Genomic DNA, 19,965 nt, shown 5'->3' on the forward strand with positions numbered 1-19,965 from the left:
TAAATTAAATATGACTTAGTCCAAAATGCAATACCCGTCTATACCCTAGTTGGTGAGATCATGATCAAAATTGTCATTGTGCATTCTCTAGCGTGTTGTAAATTAAATAATTGGTGAAGTTAACCTAGTAATGATTTTCGTTGCGGACCCCCTGGACCCTCTTGAAGGACCCCTGGCAGTTGTGCAGATCTGGACAGATACTTGTGCAGGGATTCTCAAATAATTTTGCTTTATTGTATAAAAACTCATCGATGGTACCATGCCAAAAAAAGAGCAGGGTCACTTAATGGTGATGTTAATGATGCTGATGTCTTCGTAGGGTTTGTCCGTCTTGGGGTTAACTTTCACGTTGGAGATCCTCTGGACTACTTCCATGCCTTTGGTGCTCCGTCCGAACACTGTGTGCTTGTTGTCCAGCCAGGGCTGAAAGGTACAGTGATGCACTTTAATGCCAAAATAAAATGACCCCCCCACCGCAAAAAAAACATGTCCAACGAGGGGACTTACAGTAGGGACGACGGTAACAAAGAACTGTGCCCCATTGGTGCCAGGGCCTCCATTGGCCATGCTGAGTGTGTAGGGGCGATCGTGGCGCAGCGTGGCGTGGAATTCATCCTCAAACTCCCCGCCCCAGATGCTCTCTCCTCCCATGCCAGTCCCCGTGGGATCGCCCGTCTGGATCATAAATCCCTGCATGTGGGAAGATTAAAAAAATTTAAAGATCATGAACGTGATAAACTTTCGGTGCAGGAAATACATTTGTGAGAGAATCCTGCTCACACCTCAAAACAAATCTGGGTTCATTCTGGCATTACAAAATGGAATTCAAGGCATTCAAGTACTTTTTTGAAGGACTTTCTTTACTATCAAGGACTTCACGCAAAACAAATACAAAATAAATTATATGATCTATGTGAGGTTAACGACCTAAACGGACCCGGCCATCCACATGATGTTAAAGAAAAACGTGATTCATCAGACCAGGCCACCTTCTTCCATTAGCGTCCAGCTCTGATGCTCTCGTGCCCATTGAAGGTGCTTTCAGTGGTGGACAGGGGTCAGCATGGACACTCTGACCAGTCTGCAGCTACACAGCCCCATACACAGCAAGCTGTGATGCACTGTGTGTTCTGACACCTTCCTATCATAGCGGCATTAACAATTTGTGCTACAGTAGCTCTTCTGTGGGATCAAACCAGACGGGCTAGACTTCGCTCCCCACGTGCATCAATAAGCTTTGGGCGCCCATGACCTTGTCGCCGGTTCACCGGTTGTCCTTCCTTGGAACACTGCATACCGGGAACACCCACACACAACACCTGCCGTTTTGGAGATGCTCTGACGCAGTCTTAAAAGCGTTTCTGGACAATGTTATTACGTTACGATTTGAATAACAAAACGGGGAATATCCCACGGTTTGTTTTATTTCCAAGGACTTTTCAAGCGCTTCAGCAGAAAGGGGGCAACTTTCAAGGTAGTATTCCAGTACGTACATTTCTGAGGATGAGATTCAAGCACTACAAAGATCTGGTACGAACCCTGAAATAGATAATAAAAAAACGTACCTTGATGACTCTGTGGAATATGTGTCCATTGTAGTAACCATTCCTGCTGTGTACACAGAAGTTCTCCACAGTTTTGGGGCATCTGTGAAACATGGCTAGAATCATTGGTATGAAGCGATCAACCGTTAGGTCATTCACAATATTGGGGGGGCGGGTATTGTGGAATAAAAAACAGGAACGCACTCGACGGGGAAGAGCTTGATGTGGATGTCTCCCATGGTGGTGTGGATGATGGCACTGTCCGACACTCTCTTGGGTCCCTCGGCCTGCGTGGCGGCCATCACCTCCTCCTTGGAGGGCTTCTCGTTGAAGATGTCTCGGTCCGAGTCGGCGCTCTTGGTATCCTCCGGTTCCCTCTTGGAGAACTGGACAGGAGATACATTTGTTTAAAAAATATATATATTTTTTTTTTCAGCAGAATTTATAAATGTCTTTGAAAGGTCTATTCTGGGATGGGGTGTCTCGCCATGTAGAAGCGGTTCTTCTTAAACGCCGTGCAGAAGACGATAGGGTCGGGCTCCAGGTTCTGCAGGGCGGGGTTGTCGGAAGCCTTCATCTCAATGGTGGGGGCCACCTGTGTGGCCTTGGCGATTCCCTGGAACAGGCCGAGCTGAACCACACGAATGTTCTCCAGCTTACCCAGGATCCTCACGCACCTGGGAGGGTGGAGAATGCATGTCTTTTAATAGCTCCAGCCATTACTACGTTACACTAGTTATACCATCAACTGTAACACAACCGTATGCTTTCAGGGCATGTGATGCAATGTCTTGGCTGTGCCAAATATCTGGTTAAATGCAGGAAAATGTGGATCGCTAAATTGTTGGGGTCATTTAGAGTTCCTGATGAACAAAAGTACTAATGCTTCTCAAACACCGTCACACGTAGGAGCCAAAAAATACAATATCGCGTACATTGATATCCATTTCCGTTCAATTGAAAGTACATCCTGGTGCGACAAGGGGCAGGGATGCTTGGCTGTTGCAAAGCCAAAAAACAACCCAAAAAGATGAATGAGTTGCTTGTAGAAGGTGTTTAGGGGTGATTTCCCATCACAAGCAATAACCACAGATATAATGTTTTTTATGTTCTTTGCTTTTTATTTCTACGCTTCTATAGAATGTATTTCATGCAGCAGCCTCATGTAAAGCACTTTGAAATGTGCAGTACTCGACACCTGCCTTTCCCTTAGGAGCACCAGTTTTCCTTTAATGATCATTGTCAGTTTAATAATAATCAGTACTTTCTGGGGACATGAGGAAAATTGGAACACTCGGACATAGTTCATATTTGACAGGTCTTTTAGGAATGAGACGATTCATTTACAATAAAGCAGCTAGACTGCGTGTTGTTCCGGCCATAAAGAATGTACCTGTTGGTTTCCACGTTGATGACCTTAATGCCCAGCATAGTCCCGTAGAGGACAAAGTGGCCTGTCTCATCGAAAATGATGTTTGTCAAGCGTATGCCGTCCACCTTCTCCAGCTCCCGCTCCACCGCCATGCGCCGCCCAAACTCCATGTCGGGCAGCTGCTGCCTCATCTGCTGCAGCTCTGTGAACATCTACGGTGAAACGAATCAAAGGCACTTTAAGAACCGCAGATAGCTCCTGCGAAATATCCATATTATAAAAGATATCGATATTGTGATAAGAGACTGGATAAAGTCCAGGATGGCATTTGTTATCATAATATCTTGATATAGTTAAATATTATTTTTACGGCTTCATTACATTAACATAATGCAATTTTCTGAACTTCATAGACTGTTGCAGCTGTTCTAATCAACGCATCAATCCGCTTGGTCATAATATCCACATTACTCAGGATTATTTGTCAAATTGTCTCAAATTTACAGATTGTTTCTCAAATATTTGTGTTTTAATGCCGTTTGGAAGCACAACAAGATCAAATTATCCATATTTAGGCATTTGTCAAAAAAAAATTAATATTTGATTTTGTCAATATCGACCAGACCCTATTTTGTCCAAAAACAAAGCAGTGAAACTTACCGTTAACGATTCATCAAATACTCTCATGAGTTTCCCGGAGAGGAATCTGAAGATTCTGACTTTCCGGTCCGAGGCGATGGTGGCCATTTTCTTGCCGTCCTGGGAAAAGGCGAGGCTGGTGGGGTACGTTTTGTTTTTTGCGAATTCGTACAAGTCTGTATCCGTTTTGTATTGCCAATGCACATGTTTCGGGAACTTGAATTCGTTAGGGAGGCCAGTCCAATATTCCAGCATTCCTGCTTTGTCGGCAGAAACAATGACCCGAAATTTGGGATTGAGACAGATCCGGGACAGCGGGGAGGAGTGCATCTTGTCGAAGACATGGAGGGGCTGGCTGCTCCCCCGTCCGTCGTAGACGAAGATCTTCCCTGTGGATTTTTCGGAAACAGCCACTGTGGAGATGGCATCACCCGGGTTGTATATCCATTGACACTGGCCTGGATGGTAGCTGTTCAAAGAGAAAAGACAATAGAAAATAATTACTTTGGAATACTGGTATGGAGAGCTGCGGGAACGAAATTTGAATGGAATTTGAATATTAACATTGTTTTTCTTCTTCCAATCACTATTGAAATGCTGAAATTGCCATTCGATTGTGTATTTATTTTTATAAATAAATAATAGATGAGAAATGTTTGCGCTAACGTAAGCAAATCCATTCACATGCGTGATGCGTGAGTGCGCCTTTGACCAGAATGTCCAGTAATTCAACAGATGCGGTGATGAAAGGTGGAAATAAATCGACCATCATCTGATGTTCAGCATGTCTTCTAGTGCAGAGCTTCCCAACCATCGGCTCATTTGGCACATCGGAGCAGCAGCAGGATACAGAGTAAGTTAAATACATCTAGGGTTTTTATTTGCTTTGTTTGGAGAAAAGATCACTCTGGTTGGAGCTGCGGAACACCACAGAAAGTCGGCTCCATCTGTCTGGTCTTGGTGCTGGTCTTGGTCCAGATCATCCATTTTCCCTGTTGTCAATATTGACCTGGAGGCCACGTCTATTAATCCAAATGTTTAATTTAAGCCTTAACTTAGACCTAGATAAACTCTTATCATCCTTCTGGAAATCTGATTATTATTGTTTTCTTTTAACCAAGCCTCGGGCTAGACTGTATTTCAAACCGCTGACTGAGAAAAGGCCATTTTGGTTAGTCCAGATTAAAAGTGTGATACAGTCTAACATTAGGCCGAATCTGTGTCTGTGAAACCATCCCAATATCTCATATCAATAGCACACGCTGCATTATTAGTGATTTAAACATACCCTACTTTCAGCATGTTGATCATGTCAAAGTTGACGACATCGAAAACTTTCATTGCCTGGTCATCTCCGACCGAGCAGAACATCGCCCCCTCAGCACTAATGGCAATGCATTCAATCACTCCTTCAGGAGAAAAAGAACAATCACAGGTTGGATTACATGTTATATTTAAACAAATGTGAGATGAAGGGAACCATCTTTTTGTTATCCTCCATCACCGCTGATATCGCATTATGACATGAATATCCATGGAAGCCTCCTCACCAAGGTGACTGCGAAAGTGTTTGACAAACTCGATTCCCTGCTCCTCCTTCTTTTTCCAGAACTTGACGTGACCGTCCTGACTGGCTGTGATGATGAAGTCTGTCCTAAAAGTGAACGAGTGACTGTGGTTACTACAGATAATCATGCACAGAAATCATCACTTGCGTTAGTGCGCACGTTTTACTTCAGTAAAAATACAAATACCCTGACACAAAATGAATCAAGTAAATGTACCACATTGAGATTTCTACGAAGTAAAAGTAAATAAGTACTTGCGCTTGGACTTAGAGTATTAAAAGTAAAAGTGCTGAGAAAAGAGTGTCAAGGGGAAACTCCAAAGGCAGTTCAATACAAAGAAGCTAGAATAATAAAAATTAAAAAAATCGGGATAAGATTCTCACACACACACACACACACACACACACACACACACACACACACACACACACACACACACACACACACACACACACACACACACACACACACACACACACACACACACACACACACACACACACGTTATTTTTTTAGTGGACTAAAAATCAAAAGCCCCCAATACTGAAGTACAGATAATTATTTTTTTCTCTTTTTTTAACTTAACTCCACTAAAAAAAAGTAAGTAACTGCCAATTTTTGACCGGGAAAAATCTGTTGAAGTCTGACATATTCAAATCTCTCGAGTCATAATGTCGGTGAAAATCATTCACTCTAAAGCACAATTTGAATTAGTGCTGGTGGAACATTTAGATTTAAAAAGTCTACAGATCTGTTCATTTCCGCGCTCGGCAAGTTGCAATAGGAAGCCAATCAGTTTGGACGATCTAAAGCTGATCTGAAAGCTTCACCTCTGACCAATCACGTTTGTCGATATGGAACTAAGCCCCGCCCCCTCCCTCGTGGACAGGTTGTGCATGTAAACACAGTGGACACACATGGAGCGGAGACAGAGCCGCAGCATCTAGAGCTCTGAGGAAAAGCAGAAGGAAGATGTGTCGTTGACAACAGGGACACATACATCCATAGTTTGGTGTTTTTTTTGGGATATTTAAGTTCTGACTCAAAGCAGACGGTAAATATTCTTTGTGTACAATATGTCGACGGGTTCCCGACGAACACCACAAACGTTATTATTTATTTAGTCCTACTCGCCATATTTATTTTGTTTTTGATTTGATCAAATTTGTATTTTGGTGAAACGTTAATTAAAGCGGCTGCACTTGTTTATCTTTGTTCACAAACAGAAATTATTTGATGTCAAGTAGGTATATTCGTAAATTATTATTTATTAATTTTAATAGCGTTAACCGACAGGACTTATTTTAAATAAAAAAATAAAAATATCATACATCTACATGCCTTGATGATGTTCTCTATATAGCCTGTTTATCAATTCTTATTAAGCTTAATAAACACATAAAATGTGACCAGAATCTTATCTGGTCAAATCTTATCTTATCCGGGAAATTGAGTTATTCCAGGAGACGTTGACCGTTGTTGGCACCAATTTTTTCTAATGGAAACTCTGATTGTACAATCTAGTTATAACATAATAATTTAGTAATCACCTAGTAAGAATATACACCGATCAGCCACGACATTAAACAACCTGCCCAATATTTTGTAGGTCCCCCTTGTGTCGCAACAACAGCTCTGACCGGTTGAGGCATGGACTCGACAGGAACTCTGAAGGTGTCCTGTGGTATCTGGCACCAAGACGTTAGCAGCAGATCCTTTAAGTCCTGGGTAGATGAAGTGGGGCCCCCATAGATCGGGCTTGTTGTTCCAGCCCATCCCACAGATGCTTGATTGAATTGAGTTCTGAGAAATTCGGAGGCCAAGTCAACTCCTTGAACTCTTTGTTATGTTCCTCAAACCATTCACCGAACAATATTTGCAGTGTGACAGGGCGCATTATCCTGCTGAAAGAGGCCACTTCCATGAGGGAATACCGTTTCCATGAAGGGGTGTACTTGGTCTGCAACAATGTTTAGGTAGGTGGTACGTGTCAAAGTAACATCAGCATCACACTGCCTCCACCGGCTTGCCTTATTCCCATAGCGAATCTTGGTGCCATCTCTTCCACATGTAAACAACACACACATCACCGGCCATCCACATGATGTAAAAGAAACCGTGATTCATCAGACCAGGCCACCTTGTTCCATTGCTCCATGGTCCAGTTCTGACACTCACGTGCCCATTGTAGGCGCTTTGGGCGGTGGACAGGGGTCAGCATGGGTACTCTGACCGATCTACAGCTACGCAACCCCATATGCAGCAAGCTGCAATCATAGCCAGCATTAACTTTTTCAGCAATTTGTGTTACAGTAGCTCTTCTGTGCGATCAGACCAGCCAGGCTAACCTTCGCTCGCCGCACACATCAATGAGCCCATGGGTGCCCATGATCCTTTCACCGGTTCACTGGTTGTCCTTCCTTGGACCACTCTTGGTAGGTACTAACTACTGAATACTGGGAACACCCCACAAGACCTTACATTTTGGAGACCCAGTGGTCTAGCCATCTCAATTTGGCCCTTGTCAAAGCCACTCAGATCCTCACGCTTGCCCATTTTTCCTGCTTCCAACGCATCAACTTCAAGAACTGACTGTTCACTTGCTGCCTCATATATCCCACCCCTTGACAGGCGCCACTGGAACGCGATGATCAATATTATTCACTTCACCTGTCAGTGGTTTTAATGTTGTGGCTGATCGGTGTATCCATATTCATATATTCATTGTGTACCATGCGACTACCTTTGCATTCATATTTAATTTACTCATCCTATGCATAGAAGTTGAGTATTTAGCATATTTTTGTAAATTTGCCATTTTGTTTTTATTTGGCTGGTTTATATACATACATATATATGTATATAGCAATTCTTGTTTTATTTATTCAGGCTGTTTTTATGCCCATTCTCGTTTCAGCGACGCGCCAATCTTTCCCACGATAAACTCCCCGTATATGGAAAATGTACTTCGGTGTACGGAATAAACGGGTTCTGCTTCTGATACGGAGCTGGGGACACATACTTGGAGCAGACGAGCTGCGTGATGACATCTCTGTGCATGTAGCTCCGCTCGTACATGGCGGCGGAGGGCAGGTTGTCCAGGTAGACGCGCTCATATTCCAGCACTGCGGAGAAAACAAACACGCGTGTTCAGCGCCCGCAACGCTCCCACGGCAGGCGGCGTTTTGGGCGCTTCAGGTCAGCGACACGACATTTGCGCGGGCAAACCTTTTCTTTTCTTGGCCTGCGTGGCCTCGCTTGGCATCGGCCCGACCCACTCTTCGGCCTCGCCGCCCGCGTCCTCATTTTGATTTTCTTCAACTTTCCTCTTCAAATCCGCACTGTTTGTTGCCGCCGCCATCGTTCCACTTTCCGCGGCTTCCGCTTCCGCGGTCGCGACGGCGCGCGGTGTGGCGCGATAACAGCGCCCACTTGCGGTAGGGAATGCGTACAGGTCAATTCAATCATTCGCTTCAATCATTGAAGGTCCTTGAGAAGAAAACTATTGAGAACCAATTCTCCGAGATGCAATGATATTAAGTTCATGTTTTTTGTTTTTTTGTCAAACACAGGGTGACTCTAAAGTCATTTGTCAGTCATCTGTAAGGCCTCCATTAAAATGATCGCCGTATGACCCACTCAAACTGGTGCAAATGCTTTTGTTTCTAGTGCAGCTTGTGTACCAGAGTCCTAGTTCCGACCAACAATGACATGTTTGAACCTCAAAATGTAAAAGGTTGCTGCTGCAACACCGTAAGAATATTCTATCTATCGTCCATTCATCATCCATCTGTCCATCATCCGTCATCCATCCATCATTCATCCATTATCTGTCCACAATCCATTCATCCTTTATCCATCTCGTCTCTCTGGTAACACAGAGTATATTGTCAAGAAATGTTCCCAGCGACTCTACCGACTTAGAAAGCTAAATAGCTTCTGTGTCAGTCAGCAGGTCTTAGAAACTGTGTATAAGACCATGATTGAGAGTGTTCTGACATTTCACCTTTCTGCCTGGTGTGGTCATTTAAGCTGTAAACCTTCAAACAAGCTTTCTAGGATTGTGTCAAGGCCTTAAGCCTACTGTACAAGGAGAGGTTGAGGAAGAAAGCCTTGAGCATCACAGCCGATAGCTCCCATCCTCTCTCCAGTCAGCTGGTGCTTTTGAACTCTGGCAGGCACTACAGAGTTCCCCTAGCGACCAAGAATATTTATAAGAAGTCTTTTATCCCCAAAGCAGTCAGTGTTCTTAATCTGAAAGAATGACCTGATGATGACAGTGACAATAATGATGATGAAATCATAATGACGATAATGATGAAGCAAGAGTCAATGGTGGTTTAATATTTGTTTATCACCTTCTTAGTGCTGGTGTTTTATTTCTATGGTGTGACCCTCATAATACTGTATTTTATCTCTACTGTTCTTCGTTTGTGTCTGCCTGTGTGTTGTCTGGTGAGCCGAAGACAAATTTCCACCACGGTGGACAATAAAGATCTATTATTATTATTATTATTATTATTATTATTATTATTATTATTATTATCTATGTATCCATCCATCATCATCCATCCATCCATCCACCCATCTATCATTCATACACCATTTATCCATTATCTGTCCACCATCCATCCATCCATCCATCCATCTATCTATCTATCTATCTATCTATCTATCTATCTATCTATGCCACAATATACCATACTATACCACACTACAATATACCAGTTTCTATTTGTATTTTAGATTAGATTCAGCTAATTGCCAGTGTGCTGAGGCAAACAAAAAAAATGCATCTCCCTGCATTTTACCCATCCTAGTACCTGACGTATCTAGAAGCAGTGGGCTGCCATGTAGGGACAGTTGTGCTGTCATTATATATTATTACTATGCACTATTCACTATACTCGCCACCTGACACCAAACAAAGCCGTACAAATGCTGATCCCTTTTAACTTCTGTTTATATGTGCATAGATATTTCCATGTTTATTATCAGCTCTTTTCGATTTGCACCCTTGATTTGCAGTCAACATCTGCTGCTCTCACACCTGAGACAATCAATACAGTTTAACTTATCATATCTCATCTTATCTCATCTTATCTTATCTCATCTTTTCTCATCTTATCTTGTCTTATCTTATCTTGTCCCGCTCACCGATCTTAAAGTATTTCTGCGCTATTATTAATTCTGTTTGAATCATGGATTATTATGTAAAAAGTAGAAGATTGCTTCATTTATGAAAATAACAACACTACAGCGGAGTTGAGTATTACACTGCATATAAACACATTCATTTAGGATGCCGGAACAAAAGTGTAACAAGCTGTTGTTTCTTGCGAGCGACAATACGGAAACACACGAGTCAAACCACTTCAACCAATAGGGGCGTCAAGGCATTAAAGCAGTGTTTGCATTGTTGTGAAGCGTCCCTAAAATACGCTCCCGTCTGATTAAACGATGCGTTTGGAATGAAAACAAAACCCGAGCCACACTGCGTTATCCTTTTCGAAGTGGACAGCATCTAGACAAACTATACTTCACAGGTGTTCCCCGTTGACTGGACGTAAACAATGCGCTCGCGTGGGTCGCCAGTATGGCTGTGGAGCTCCGGTGTGTAGCTAGCAACCTCAGCTACCGGTGATACGCACCCAATGCCCCGTTAATGTATTTGTCCCGCTCAGCGATTGACAGTTATTCCAACGATACAAATTCAACTTTTTGCGGGTTTATAAAAACAACTCGAACGGCGAGATGAGCAATATTTACATCCAAGAGCCGCCGACCAATGGAAAGGTAAGCGCCACATGATTTCTATGTGGTTACGGTGAGTTATATCAAATTGTGGAATAAATATCGCTGCTTTATATGTAATTGGATAATGGCGGCGCTTTCTTACCTGTGTATCGTTATTTGTTTCCATATATGTTTTGCTCAGATTTTTCGCTTGTTGTAATTCTTTCTTTTTTTTTTTTTTTGTTCAGATTCAGATTTTTATGATTATCTTCTACCTTGCTCTACTTTTTGTTTGGCACAGCCCATGTTGCGGTGTGCCTGTTTGGGAGCGACAAACAAAGTGTGTTGAATCCTGAACCTTCCTCTCCCAGGTTCTCCTGAAGACCTCCGCTGGAGATATTGACATTGAGTTGTGGTCCAAAGAGGCGCCCAAAGCATGCAGGAACTTTGTGCAGCTGTGTATGGAAGGTGGGGAATTGCTTATCATGTTTTTAGCTGTTTTATGCTACCTTCTCCCCCAGAAATGTTACTTACAATGCTATATATCTTTCTTGCGTTGCAATTTGTAACAGGTGTGATCTCGGCATTGTCGAGAAAATGCAATTTTTCAAAGGGTTTGGTCTTGATTATATTCACTGTTCATTTACTGAATGGGACAAATGAATAAAACTGCATTCAGCATTGATTTACTTCACTTATTATAGTCCTGTCCCAGACTTTTAAAATGTAATCTAGATAAAAATCCATCACTATATTAAATTTAAAGGAAGCTGCGTAGGAAGCTCAGAGGAATTATTTTTGTAAAAAGATCATGCTAGGTAAGGAAATAAACCACTTTTTAATTCTGCAGTTTCAATGAAACTTCAGGAAAAATAATTGTCAAATGAACAGCCTACAAAAGCATTTCATGTCATCTTTTAAAGTCAGATTTAACCACAAGTAGCGTCCACAAGTGTCTTTTTTATTATCTTATTACTATATATATTTTTCTCACGTTTCTTTTTCTATCCATTAGGATACTATGACAGCACAATATTCCACCGTGTGGTGCCCGAGTTCATTGTTCAGGGAGGAGATCCGACTGGAACAGGGGCCGGAGGAGAGTCAGTCTATGGCCGAACTTTCAAAGTTAGTCTCCTTTCTCGGCTGTTTTTTCATCACTTCATAGCAAAGGCAGTGCCAAGGGAATTCTGTTCTGTGTGTTTGTTCTTCAAGCTCCTCACTAGCAATCCTGAATAATTTTGTCTTAAGAAGTCCAATTGAAATCTCTGTCTGTTGAATATCCCCAACACTAAAATATTTTAGACGCGGAGTGTAAATATGCAGTAAGTAGAGAGCCACTAAAAGCACTGATCTGCATTAGCACTCTTTCTGAACGCCTTGTGTGGACCAATAGGGGATTTTATCACACTTGTAAAGGAAAGTAATATCATGTTTCATTATGCAATCATGTTAAATTACCAATAAATAAACATGACAAAATACTAATATTACTGATAGAAATGGCTCAAAACAGCCTTCCCTCCAAAATGCATGCAACACTCTTTAAACTGTTATTGTTCTATAAATCCATTACACTAAAACTATTAACGATACATTCATCAAATTATTCAATATACTTTTTTCTCTGCACCCCAAGCTGTAGTCCCAGATGCTACATAAACCATTTCAGTACAAATGGAAACGCCTTTATTGAAATCAACCATTCCTAACTTACAATGACAATTTACCTTTAAGTGTGATAATACATTTCGCCCTTTCAGGATGAATTTCACTCCAGGTTACGTTTCAATCGGAGAGGTCTGGTGGCGATGGCCAATGCCGGCCCACACGACAACGGCAGTCAATTCTTCTTCACCCTGGGACGTGCAGACGAGCTCAACAACAAGCACACAATATTCGGCAAGGTAAATATAAACCGGAACGATCCAGCGTTCTTTGACTCGGATACATATAGTTATTAACTTTGCTGGGTTTTGTTTTTTGGACAATCCCATTGCAGGTGACAGGAGACACAGTTTATAACATGCTCAGATTGGCAGAGGTTGAGTGCAACAACGAGGAAAGACCTTTAAATCCCCACAAGATCAGAACAGCCGAGGTAAGCTCCCGTTTTAGTGCAGTTCCATTTCCTGACTGTTTTAATGTGTAGAATCTAGTAAATACTCTTGAGTGACACACTTTTGTTCGTGCAAATGCAAATAAGTGTTATTTAAAGTCCATTCTGTCTGTCTGTCTGTCTGACCATACTCCGATTTGTTCTTGGCAGGTATTGCACTCTCCTTTTGACGACATTGTTCCTCGTGAAATAAAAAAAGCCAAAAAAGAGAAAGAGAAAGACGATGGGAAGAAATCTCAGTCAAAAGCCACGAAGTGAGCTGCCATTTTTATTTGATGTTTTTCCATGATTTTCACAAGTAGTCGCAATAGCCCCCAAACCGTCGCTGTGGCCGTTTTGTGATAAGTGTGTGTGTGTTTGCAGGAACTTCAGTCTGTTGTCATTCGGAGAGGAAGCAGAAGAAGAGGAAGAGATGGTGACACAAGTCAGCCAGGTATTCAAAATGAGATAAGTGCCTTGTCTGGCGGTGGGTTACATTCACATGTGACTGCCCACATCCATGGATTCGTAAACCTAATTGATAATAAAGCTCACTTGTTTGAAATTAATAATTTATCATCAGAGAAAGATAGACATCCCCATAGGGAAATAGCACTTGTCTCAACAGCTTGCATCAAAACAGTAGGCAAAATACAATAAATATAAAAAAATAAGAAAATATATGCAAAAATTGGATATACATTACTCACAAAAAGTTAGGGATATTCGGCTTTCGGGTGAAATTTCAGGAAGAACCTAAAATGCACTATAACCTTTACAGGTGAACTTAATTTGACCTTCTCTAAACTTTTGAATGCACATGTCCAACTGTTCAATGTTTTAGTACTTTTTGCACAACTTGCTGTTTTCTAACAAGCAAAATTCACAACAGGTGTTTGATCCATGAATCGACCAATACATTTCCTGGTTCAATTAGAATTGGTATTTAAAAAGTCCTCTTCATCATGCTGTTCACATTTTGACATCATGAGACCAAGACGACACCCAACAACTGATCAACAGTACCTCACCATTGCAAGGCTTCAAACAGGATGTTTTCAGATGGAAGTGGCCACTGAGCTTAGAGTGTCACAGAGTGTCATCAGCAGCTTGTAACAGAGAGACTGGAAGAGTCACAGAAAGGCATAGAAGTGGACGACCTTTGGCCACATCCCACACTGATGACCGCTTCATTGTGAACAGTGCCCTGTGGAACCGGATGATGAATGCCACTCAACTCCAGGCACATTTAAGGGAGGTGAGAGGCACCCAAGTGTCACGTCAGACCATTCAAAACCATTTACCTCAGTGTGTTCTGCGTGCTAGACGACCTGCAAGGATACCTGACCACACCACCAGGCACAGGCATCATTGTCTTGCATGGGCCAGGGAGCATTTACACTGGACGAGGGACCAGTGGCCTCAGTGCTGTTCTCTGATGAAAGTCGATTCACGTTGAGCAGAAATGATGGCCGCCAACGATGTTGGAGACGTCAAGGAGAGCGCTATGCATCAGCCACTGTTGTCACCAGACGAGCCTTTGGTGGTGGTGGTGTTACAGTGTGGGCAGGTGTGTCTAGTCAATACAGAACTGCCCTACACTTTGTGAATGGTACAGTGACAAGCCCAGACTACCTGAATAACATCATAAATCCAGTCATTGTGCCCCTGCATGAACAACACAGGCCTCATTTCATCTTCATGGACGACAATGCTCCAGCTCATCGAGGTCACATCATTAGGGAACGGCTGCTGGAGACTGGGGCACCTCAAATGGAGTGGCCTGCACTTTCTCCAGACCTGAATCCCATAGAAAACCTATGGGACCAGCTCAGTCACCGTGTAGAGGCTTGTAACTCTGTACCCCAGAACCTCAGTGACCTGAGGGCGGCCCTTCAAGAAGAGTGGGGGGCCAGGCCTCAGCAGACAATAAGTCGACTTGTGAACAGCATGAGACGTCGTTGTCAAGCTGTAATTGATGCTCAAAGGCACATGAGTTATTGAGACATTGACATTTGTTGTTGTTGTGGTGGTATACCCACCGCTGTTGTTGGCTTTTGTTTCAATAAATTGTTTGAGATGAGGAAATCACCATTGCATGCTTCTACTTAAATGCCCTACTTTCATAATAGAATATCACTATCATGAACTTTTTACATTTTCCATAAATTTCACCTGAAAGCCAAATATCCCTAACTTTTTGTGAGTAGTGTATAATAAAAATACAAAAAACTTCGCAGTTATATGGCAATACACACTAACTAATGATAAACAACAAATAAACTGAAAAAAAAACAGAAGTTAAATGAAAAAGACCTATAAAAAGTTGTCCAAAAAACTATACACACAATAACTAATTAATATATAGCTGCAGGCATGCAATACACAGGGTCCAGTTCAGTCATGTTCGGTACGTGTTACAGGTGTCCGAGGTTCCGTAATCCGAATCCTGAATCTGGGCTCTGGGATTATATGCAGGGAGGTTTGGAGCGGACTGAGGGACTCTCTGACCATGTCAGACCAGACGTCAGTGAAAATTGCAAATTCTTTCTTTAATCGCTCTCCTTTTTGCGGGGATGGGGGCTGCGCCGAGCTCAGGGTTGGGAGAAGGGTGAGTTTGAGTTGAAGTTGGTGTTTGAGGAAGATCCGCGGCGTCAGCTCCGGGGGGCCTCATCCCTGCGGCACGCTGCCTGGCCGGAGAGCGCCATGGCTGGGGAGAGAGCCGAGGAAGCCCCGGCGCTCCTACTGTACGATTGGCTGTTTGGCTTGTCTTTGTAGTTAGAGGAAAACGGACCCTGTATCGAAAGTAAATTGCATAAATTTTTTCACGTCTAAATTTGTCGTTATCTTCCTTCCATTGCTCCAAGTCCCAGTTTTGAAACTCAGGTGCCCATTATGGGCGGTGAACAGGGGTCAGCATGGGCACTTTGACCGGTCTGCAGCGCCACAGCCCCATACGCAGCAAGCTGCGATGCACTGTGTGTTCTGACACCTTTCTGTCATAGCAGCATTAACTTTTTCAGCAATTTGTGCTACATTCTGTGGGGTTGGACCAGATGGTTAGACGTCGCTCCCAACGTGCATCAGTGAGCCTTGGGCACCCATGACTCTCGCCGGTTCACCAGTTGTCCTTCCTTGGACCACTTTTGGTAGGTACTAACCACTGCATACCAGGAACACCCCACAAGACCTGTCATTTTGGAGATGCTCTGACCCAGTCGTCGAGCCATCACAATTTGGCCCTTGTCAAAGCTGCTCAGATCCTTACGCTTGTCCATTTTTCTTGCTTCCAACACATCAACTTCAAAAACTGACTGTTCACTTTTAGCCTGATATACCCCACCCCTTGACAGGTGCCATTGGAACGATATATATACTGTGTGTGTGTGTGTGTGTGTGTGTGTGTGTGTGTGTGTGTGTGTGTGTGTGTGTGTGTGTGTGTGTGTGTGTGTGTGTGTGTGTGTGTGTGTTTGTGTGAATAAATACACACACGCACACCTTAATCTAAAACCCAACATCCGCGATGATAAGACTGGTGTTATGTGATTTAATAACATACTTACAAACTTTCTCTACGGTATCCCTTGATATTGTTGGCAGAGTTGGGCTGTACCCAGTGAGATTTGAGCCATTTAGGCTTTTTCTAATGTCACATTCTGTAATGAAATGTAATTTTAGTTTCTATATAAATATGATCTATACATGGAGATCCACAGTCAAATAGTTAAACATATTCCTCCTGTTCAACTGTACTTAACTAGGAAGTTGTTATCGCAAATCCTTTGTTAATTCTTATAAAATAATACAAAAATTAAAAATAAAATGACATTTGTGGTTTGTATTTGAATATGTTCAATATAAATACTTAGAAAAGGAGTTGAAACGACCTCAGTGGAAGGCATCGCAATGAAATGCCCTCGTGAGTACAATCTGCTGTGCTTCCGTCTCCAGACATTTAAGGGGAAGAGTAAAAGCAGCCACGACCTCCTGAAAGACGATCCTCGACTGAGTTCCGTCCCTGCTGTCGATAAGTATGTGCGATAAAAGCATTTTTTTTTTTTTTTTCTCAAACTGTATCTCCTCGTATCTCCCACATTGTTTAATCCGTATTGCTTCAACGTCTAAGGCGGAAGAAGAAGAAGCGCACGGCTGGCGGCGCAGACGAGGTACGTTTGCTTCAGCGATGAATATTTAGCGTGGCCTCCAGACGCCGTCTCTCATGTGTACGGTGACGTGGTCTCTCAGACAGATGACGAGGACGGCGACTCAGCGCCGGAGGAAGAGTACGACTCTGATCAGAGGGAAAAGATGCGGGACGCCATCTCTCAAAAGCTGAAAAGGGATAAAGGGCGCGACGAGAAGACGGAGCCCCGAGAGGACGAGCAAGGGAAGAAGACCAGCCGCAGGTACCGCGCACTCACCACCTCTACAAGTTTTCATTTCAGTACTTTGGACGTAACTCGGGACTGCAGAGCCCGGGCGGTGACGTGGAAAGAAACAAACCATTCCATCACCACAAACAACTAATTTGTGAGCACAAAATATTAACCCATGACCTGAAGTTACAGTATATTACATTACCTCAAATTACATATTTTGTGGCTGAGAATTAATTATTTTGAGGGCACCAATTTATTTGTAGCGCCCCCCCCCCCCCAGTGCAACATGTCGATTAAATCTCAGAAACATATCCAATTAGTTTTGAGAATTCTCATTCATGTGACATTGGAGCTTTTGAACTTGAAATGGAGTCATGTCATCTGTAGACGGTCCCTAATATGCCACTGAAACAGCGACCGACACCCAGCGCTGCCGCTGTCCGCGAAGCAACTTCTTATTCCGGGGAATGGATCATCCGCTCTCCCTTGTGAGATCCGGACGAATATCCGTGATAACCTGATAAACATCACGAAACGTAAAAACACCCTGAATATATTTTTCCCCTGACTGAATGCATTACGCTTCCATACTATCCACAATAGTCTATTATTGTATTCCAAAAGTGTGAGAGGTACTCTTCCTGCCCTGTGATTAGTGTGTGTGTGTGTGTGTGTGTGTGTGTGTGTGTGTGAGTGTGTGAGTGTGTGAGTGTGTGAGTGTGTGAGTGTGTGTGAGTGTGTGAGTGTGTGAGTGTGTGTGTGTGTGTGTGTGTGTGTGTTAGGGGTGCAATGGCTCGGTATGTATCACTGTTTTGGGGCCACGGTAACAGTACAGTATCTTTATATTTAAGATGATATCGTAATACAGCGGTTCACATGTGCGTATTGAACAGTAGGGGTTACCGTTGCATCACTATTGTGTGCGCACATATTAGTTATTCCTGCCAGTTTTTTTTCCTTTCTGTGTCACCTCCAGGGCTCCATATGGGATGTTACAATGGATGCCTTTAATACAGTAAGAGCAACCAGAAGTAGAAATTCCTCTTGAGTATATTCAAAAAGTGGAAATGTTGAAATGTGAACTGTTGGCATTTCCGAGTTATATCCAACAGGTGGCAGGGTTGTTTCACAAATACTGGACGCTTTCCCTCTCGTCCTTCTGATGGCCAGAGTCATTCTGATCCCTGGTCACTAAAGGGCAGTACAATTTAAAGTTGTTCTTCCAAATGTTGTATCGAGGCTGACGGGTCAGGCTCGTAAATGCCTTTTCGATAGATATCAATCCTTCTTTATAAGATTGGGATTTAAGGTGTTGATGTCTCCATTCCAACTGATGGTGTCACTTCAACGACCTTTAAGCTGCAGCACCATAGTTGCAATTGCCTTGTGACTGATACAACATGCCCTAAAACACAAACACACACACACACACATTCACACACACGCATACGTGCTTATAGATCTCTGGAATAGGTCACTTGGCCGAAATCAGCGGACAACACCATATCCACCAAGAAATGTTGATACTGAAACAATGTTATTTACTCTCCGGTATTAGAAGCAAGTCTAATCCCAGCCTGTTCATATTGTCAATGAAAGGACGGTTTGGGGGGGGGGGGTGGTGACATTTTTAGTCATTGCGTCACAGAAAGATGTATCTCGCATCTGTCTTTGACGCTCGCAATTGGCGGTCTCCTCGCAGGTGCCCCTCAAAGAGAGGCGGGGGAAAAAAGGAATCGGCATCCCCTTCTCTCATTAGCGCTAATGGGCTGAGGAGCAGGTCCCCAGTCAGCTGTGTGCCCTGACAGCCAGCCCGGCTCTGCCCGGCTCTGCCCGGCCCGGCCCGGTGCGGGCAGACTGGAGCGTATTAAACACAAGCACAGATTGTTTTGCTACAAGAACTGTAACCCAACACAGTGGTTTGTCTTGGCAGGAAATCAAAGAGCGGGCGGGTAGGTACAGTGTTGGTCTGGTACAAAGGGGGCATTGTTGAAGGGTTAGCCCGCGCCCCCACCCATACTACCCCCCCCATACATCTCTCTCTCTCGCTCTCTCTCACCATTGCTTTGTTGGGGCACTAACTCAGCCTCTCTGCACACACACAGAGTACCAACTGTTATCTCGTCACCTGTAAGGGAGAAAAGGGAGTTTTAAACCGTTGTGTTTGACGAGTAATTTTTAATTTTAATTATTTGTTTTTACACGATTCTTCTTCCGTGCATTTATCAATGTCCTTTTCACTCTTTTAGCTACTTTAAAGTAGATCTGAAATGGCCATTATGCAGTGGTGTAAGAGCTTAAAGTATAAACACACACACAAAATGAAAGTGAAAGTACCATGTTAATGTTTCTACTTCAGTAAAGGTAAATAAGAATGAGCTTTTAAATATATTTGAAATATTACAAGTAAAATAACTTGTCATATTCAGTGTATAATATGGCATAAAGTACTACTGTAGCTTTTATTAGATGAGCGCTCAGCATATCCTGATTTGTGTTGCTTGTGATAGATGTAAATACAAATCCATTGTTGTTATGACATGCTATTATCAGGACAGGGATCCATACGAACCCAAGTTGCTTAAAACTGTCCCCAGTGCTGACCAGCGAAAAGAGCCGGTTATTTATT

At 43.0% G+C, this 19,965-nt stretch overlaps 2 protein-coding genes across 2 annotated transcripts in view; one reads left to right on the forward strand and one right to left on the reverse strand.

Annotated features, from left to right (window-relative positions):
* Nucleotides 1-229: 229 nt before the first annotated feature.
* On the reverse strand, nt 230-8,486 carry ppwd1 (peptidylprolyl isomerase domain and WD repeat containing 1). Its single transcript, XM_080017864.1, has 11 exons — nt 8,352-8,486; nt 8,146-8,248; nt 5,106-5,209; nt 4,844-4,964; nt 3,577-4,024; nt 2,938-3,128; nt 2,032-2,221; nt 1,749-1,930; nt 1,566-1,647; nt 508-690; nt 230-423 (listed from the first exon to the last, which is right to left on the reverse strand). The coding sequence occupies exons 1-11, from the start codon at nt 8,482-8,484 to the stop codon at nt 280-282; spliced, it is 1,881 nt and encodes a 626-aa protein (XP_079873990.1). The 5' UTR covers nt 8,485-8,486; the 3' UTR covers nt 230-279.
* Nucleotides 8,487-10,703: 2,217 nt separating this feature from the next.
* Nucleotides 10,704-19,965, forward strand: part of cwc27 (CWC27 spliceosome associated cyclophilin) — a 31,435-nt gene continuing 22,173 nt past the window's right edge. The window contains exons 1-10 of the mRNA XM_080017868.1: nt 10,704-10,919; nt 11,231-11,327; nt 11,875-11,987; nt 12,623-12,766; nt 12,862-12,960; nt 13,129-13,232; nt 13,342-13,411; nt 16,909-16,988; nt 17,084-17,123; nt 17,203-17,363. Of these exons, the coding sequence (XP_079873994.1) occupies nt 10,878-10,919; nt 11,231-11,327; nt 11,875-11,987; nt 12,623-12,766; nt 12,862-12,960; nt 13,129-13,232; nt 13,342-13,411; nt 16,909-16,988; nt 17,084-17,123; nt 17,203-17,363 (950 nt within the window). The 5' untranslated portion in view covers nt 10,704-10,877. The remainder of the gene's footprint in view (nt 10,920-11,230; nt 11,328-11,874; nt 11,988-12,622; nt 12,767-12,861; nt 12,961-13,128; nt 13,233-13,341; nt 13,412-16,908; nt 16,989-17,083; nt 17,124-17,202; nt 17,364-19,965) is intronic.

The sequence above is a fragment of the Zeus faber genome (genome assembly GCF_960531495.2).
Source record: "Zeus faber genome assembly, chromosome: 17".
NCBI lineage: Eukaryota > Metazoa > Chordata > Actinopteri > Zeiformes > Zeidae > Zeus > Zeus faber.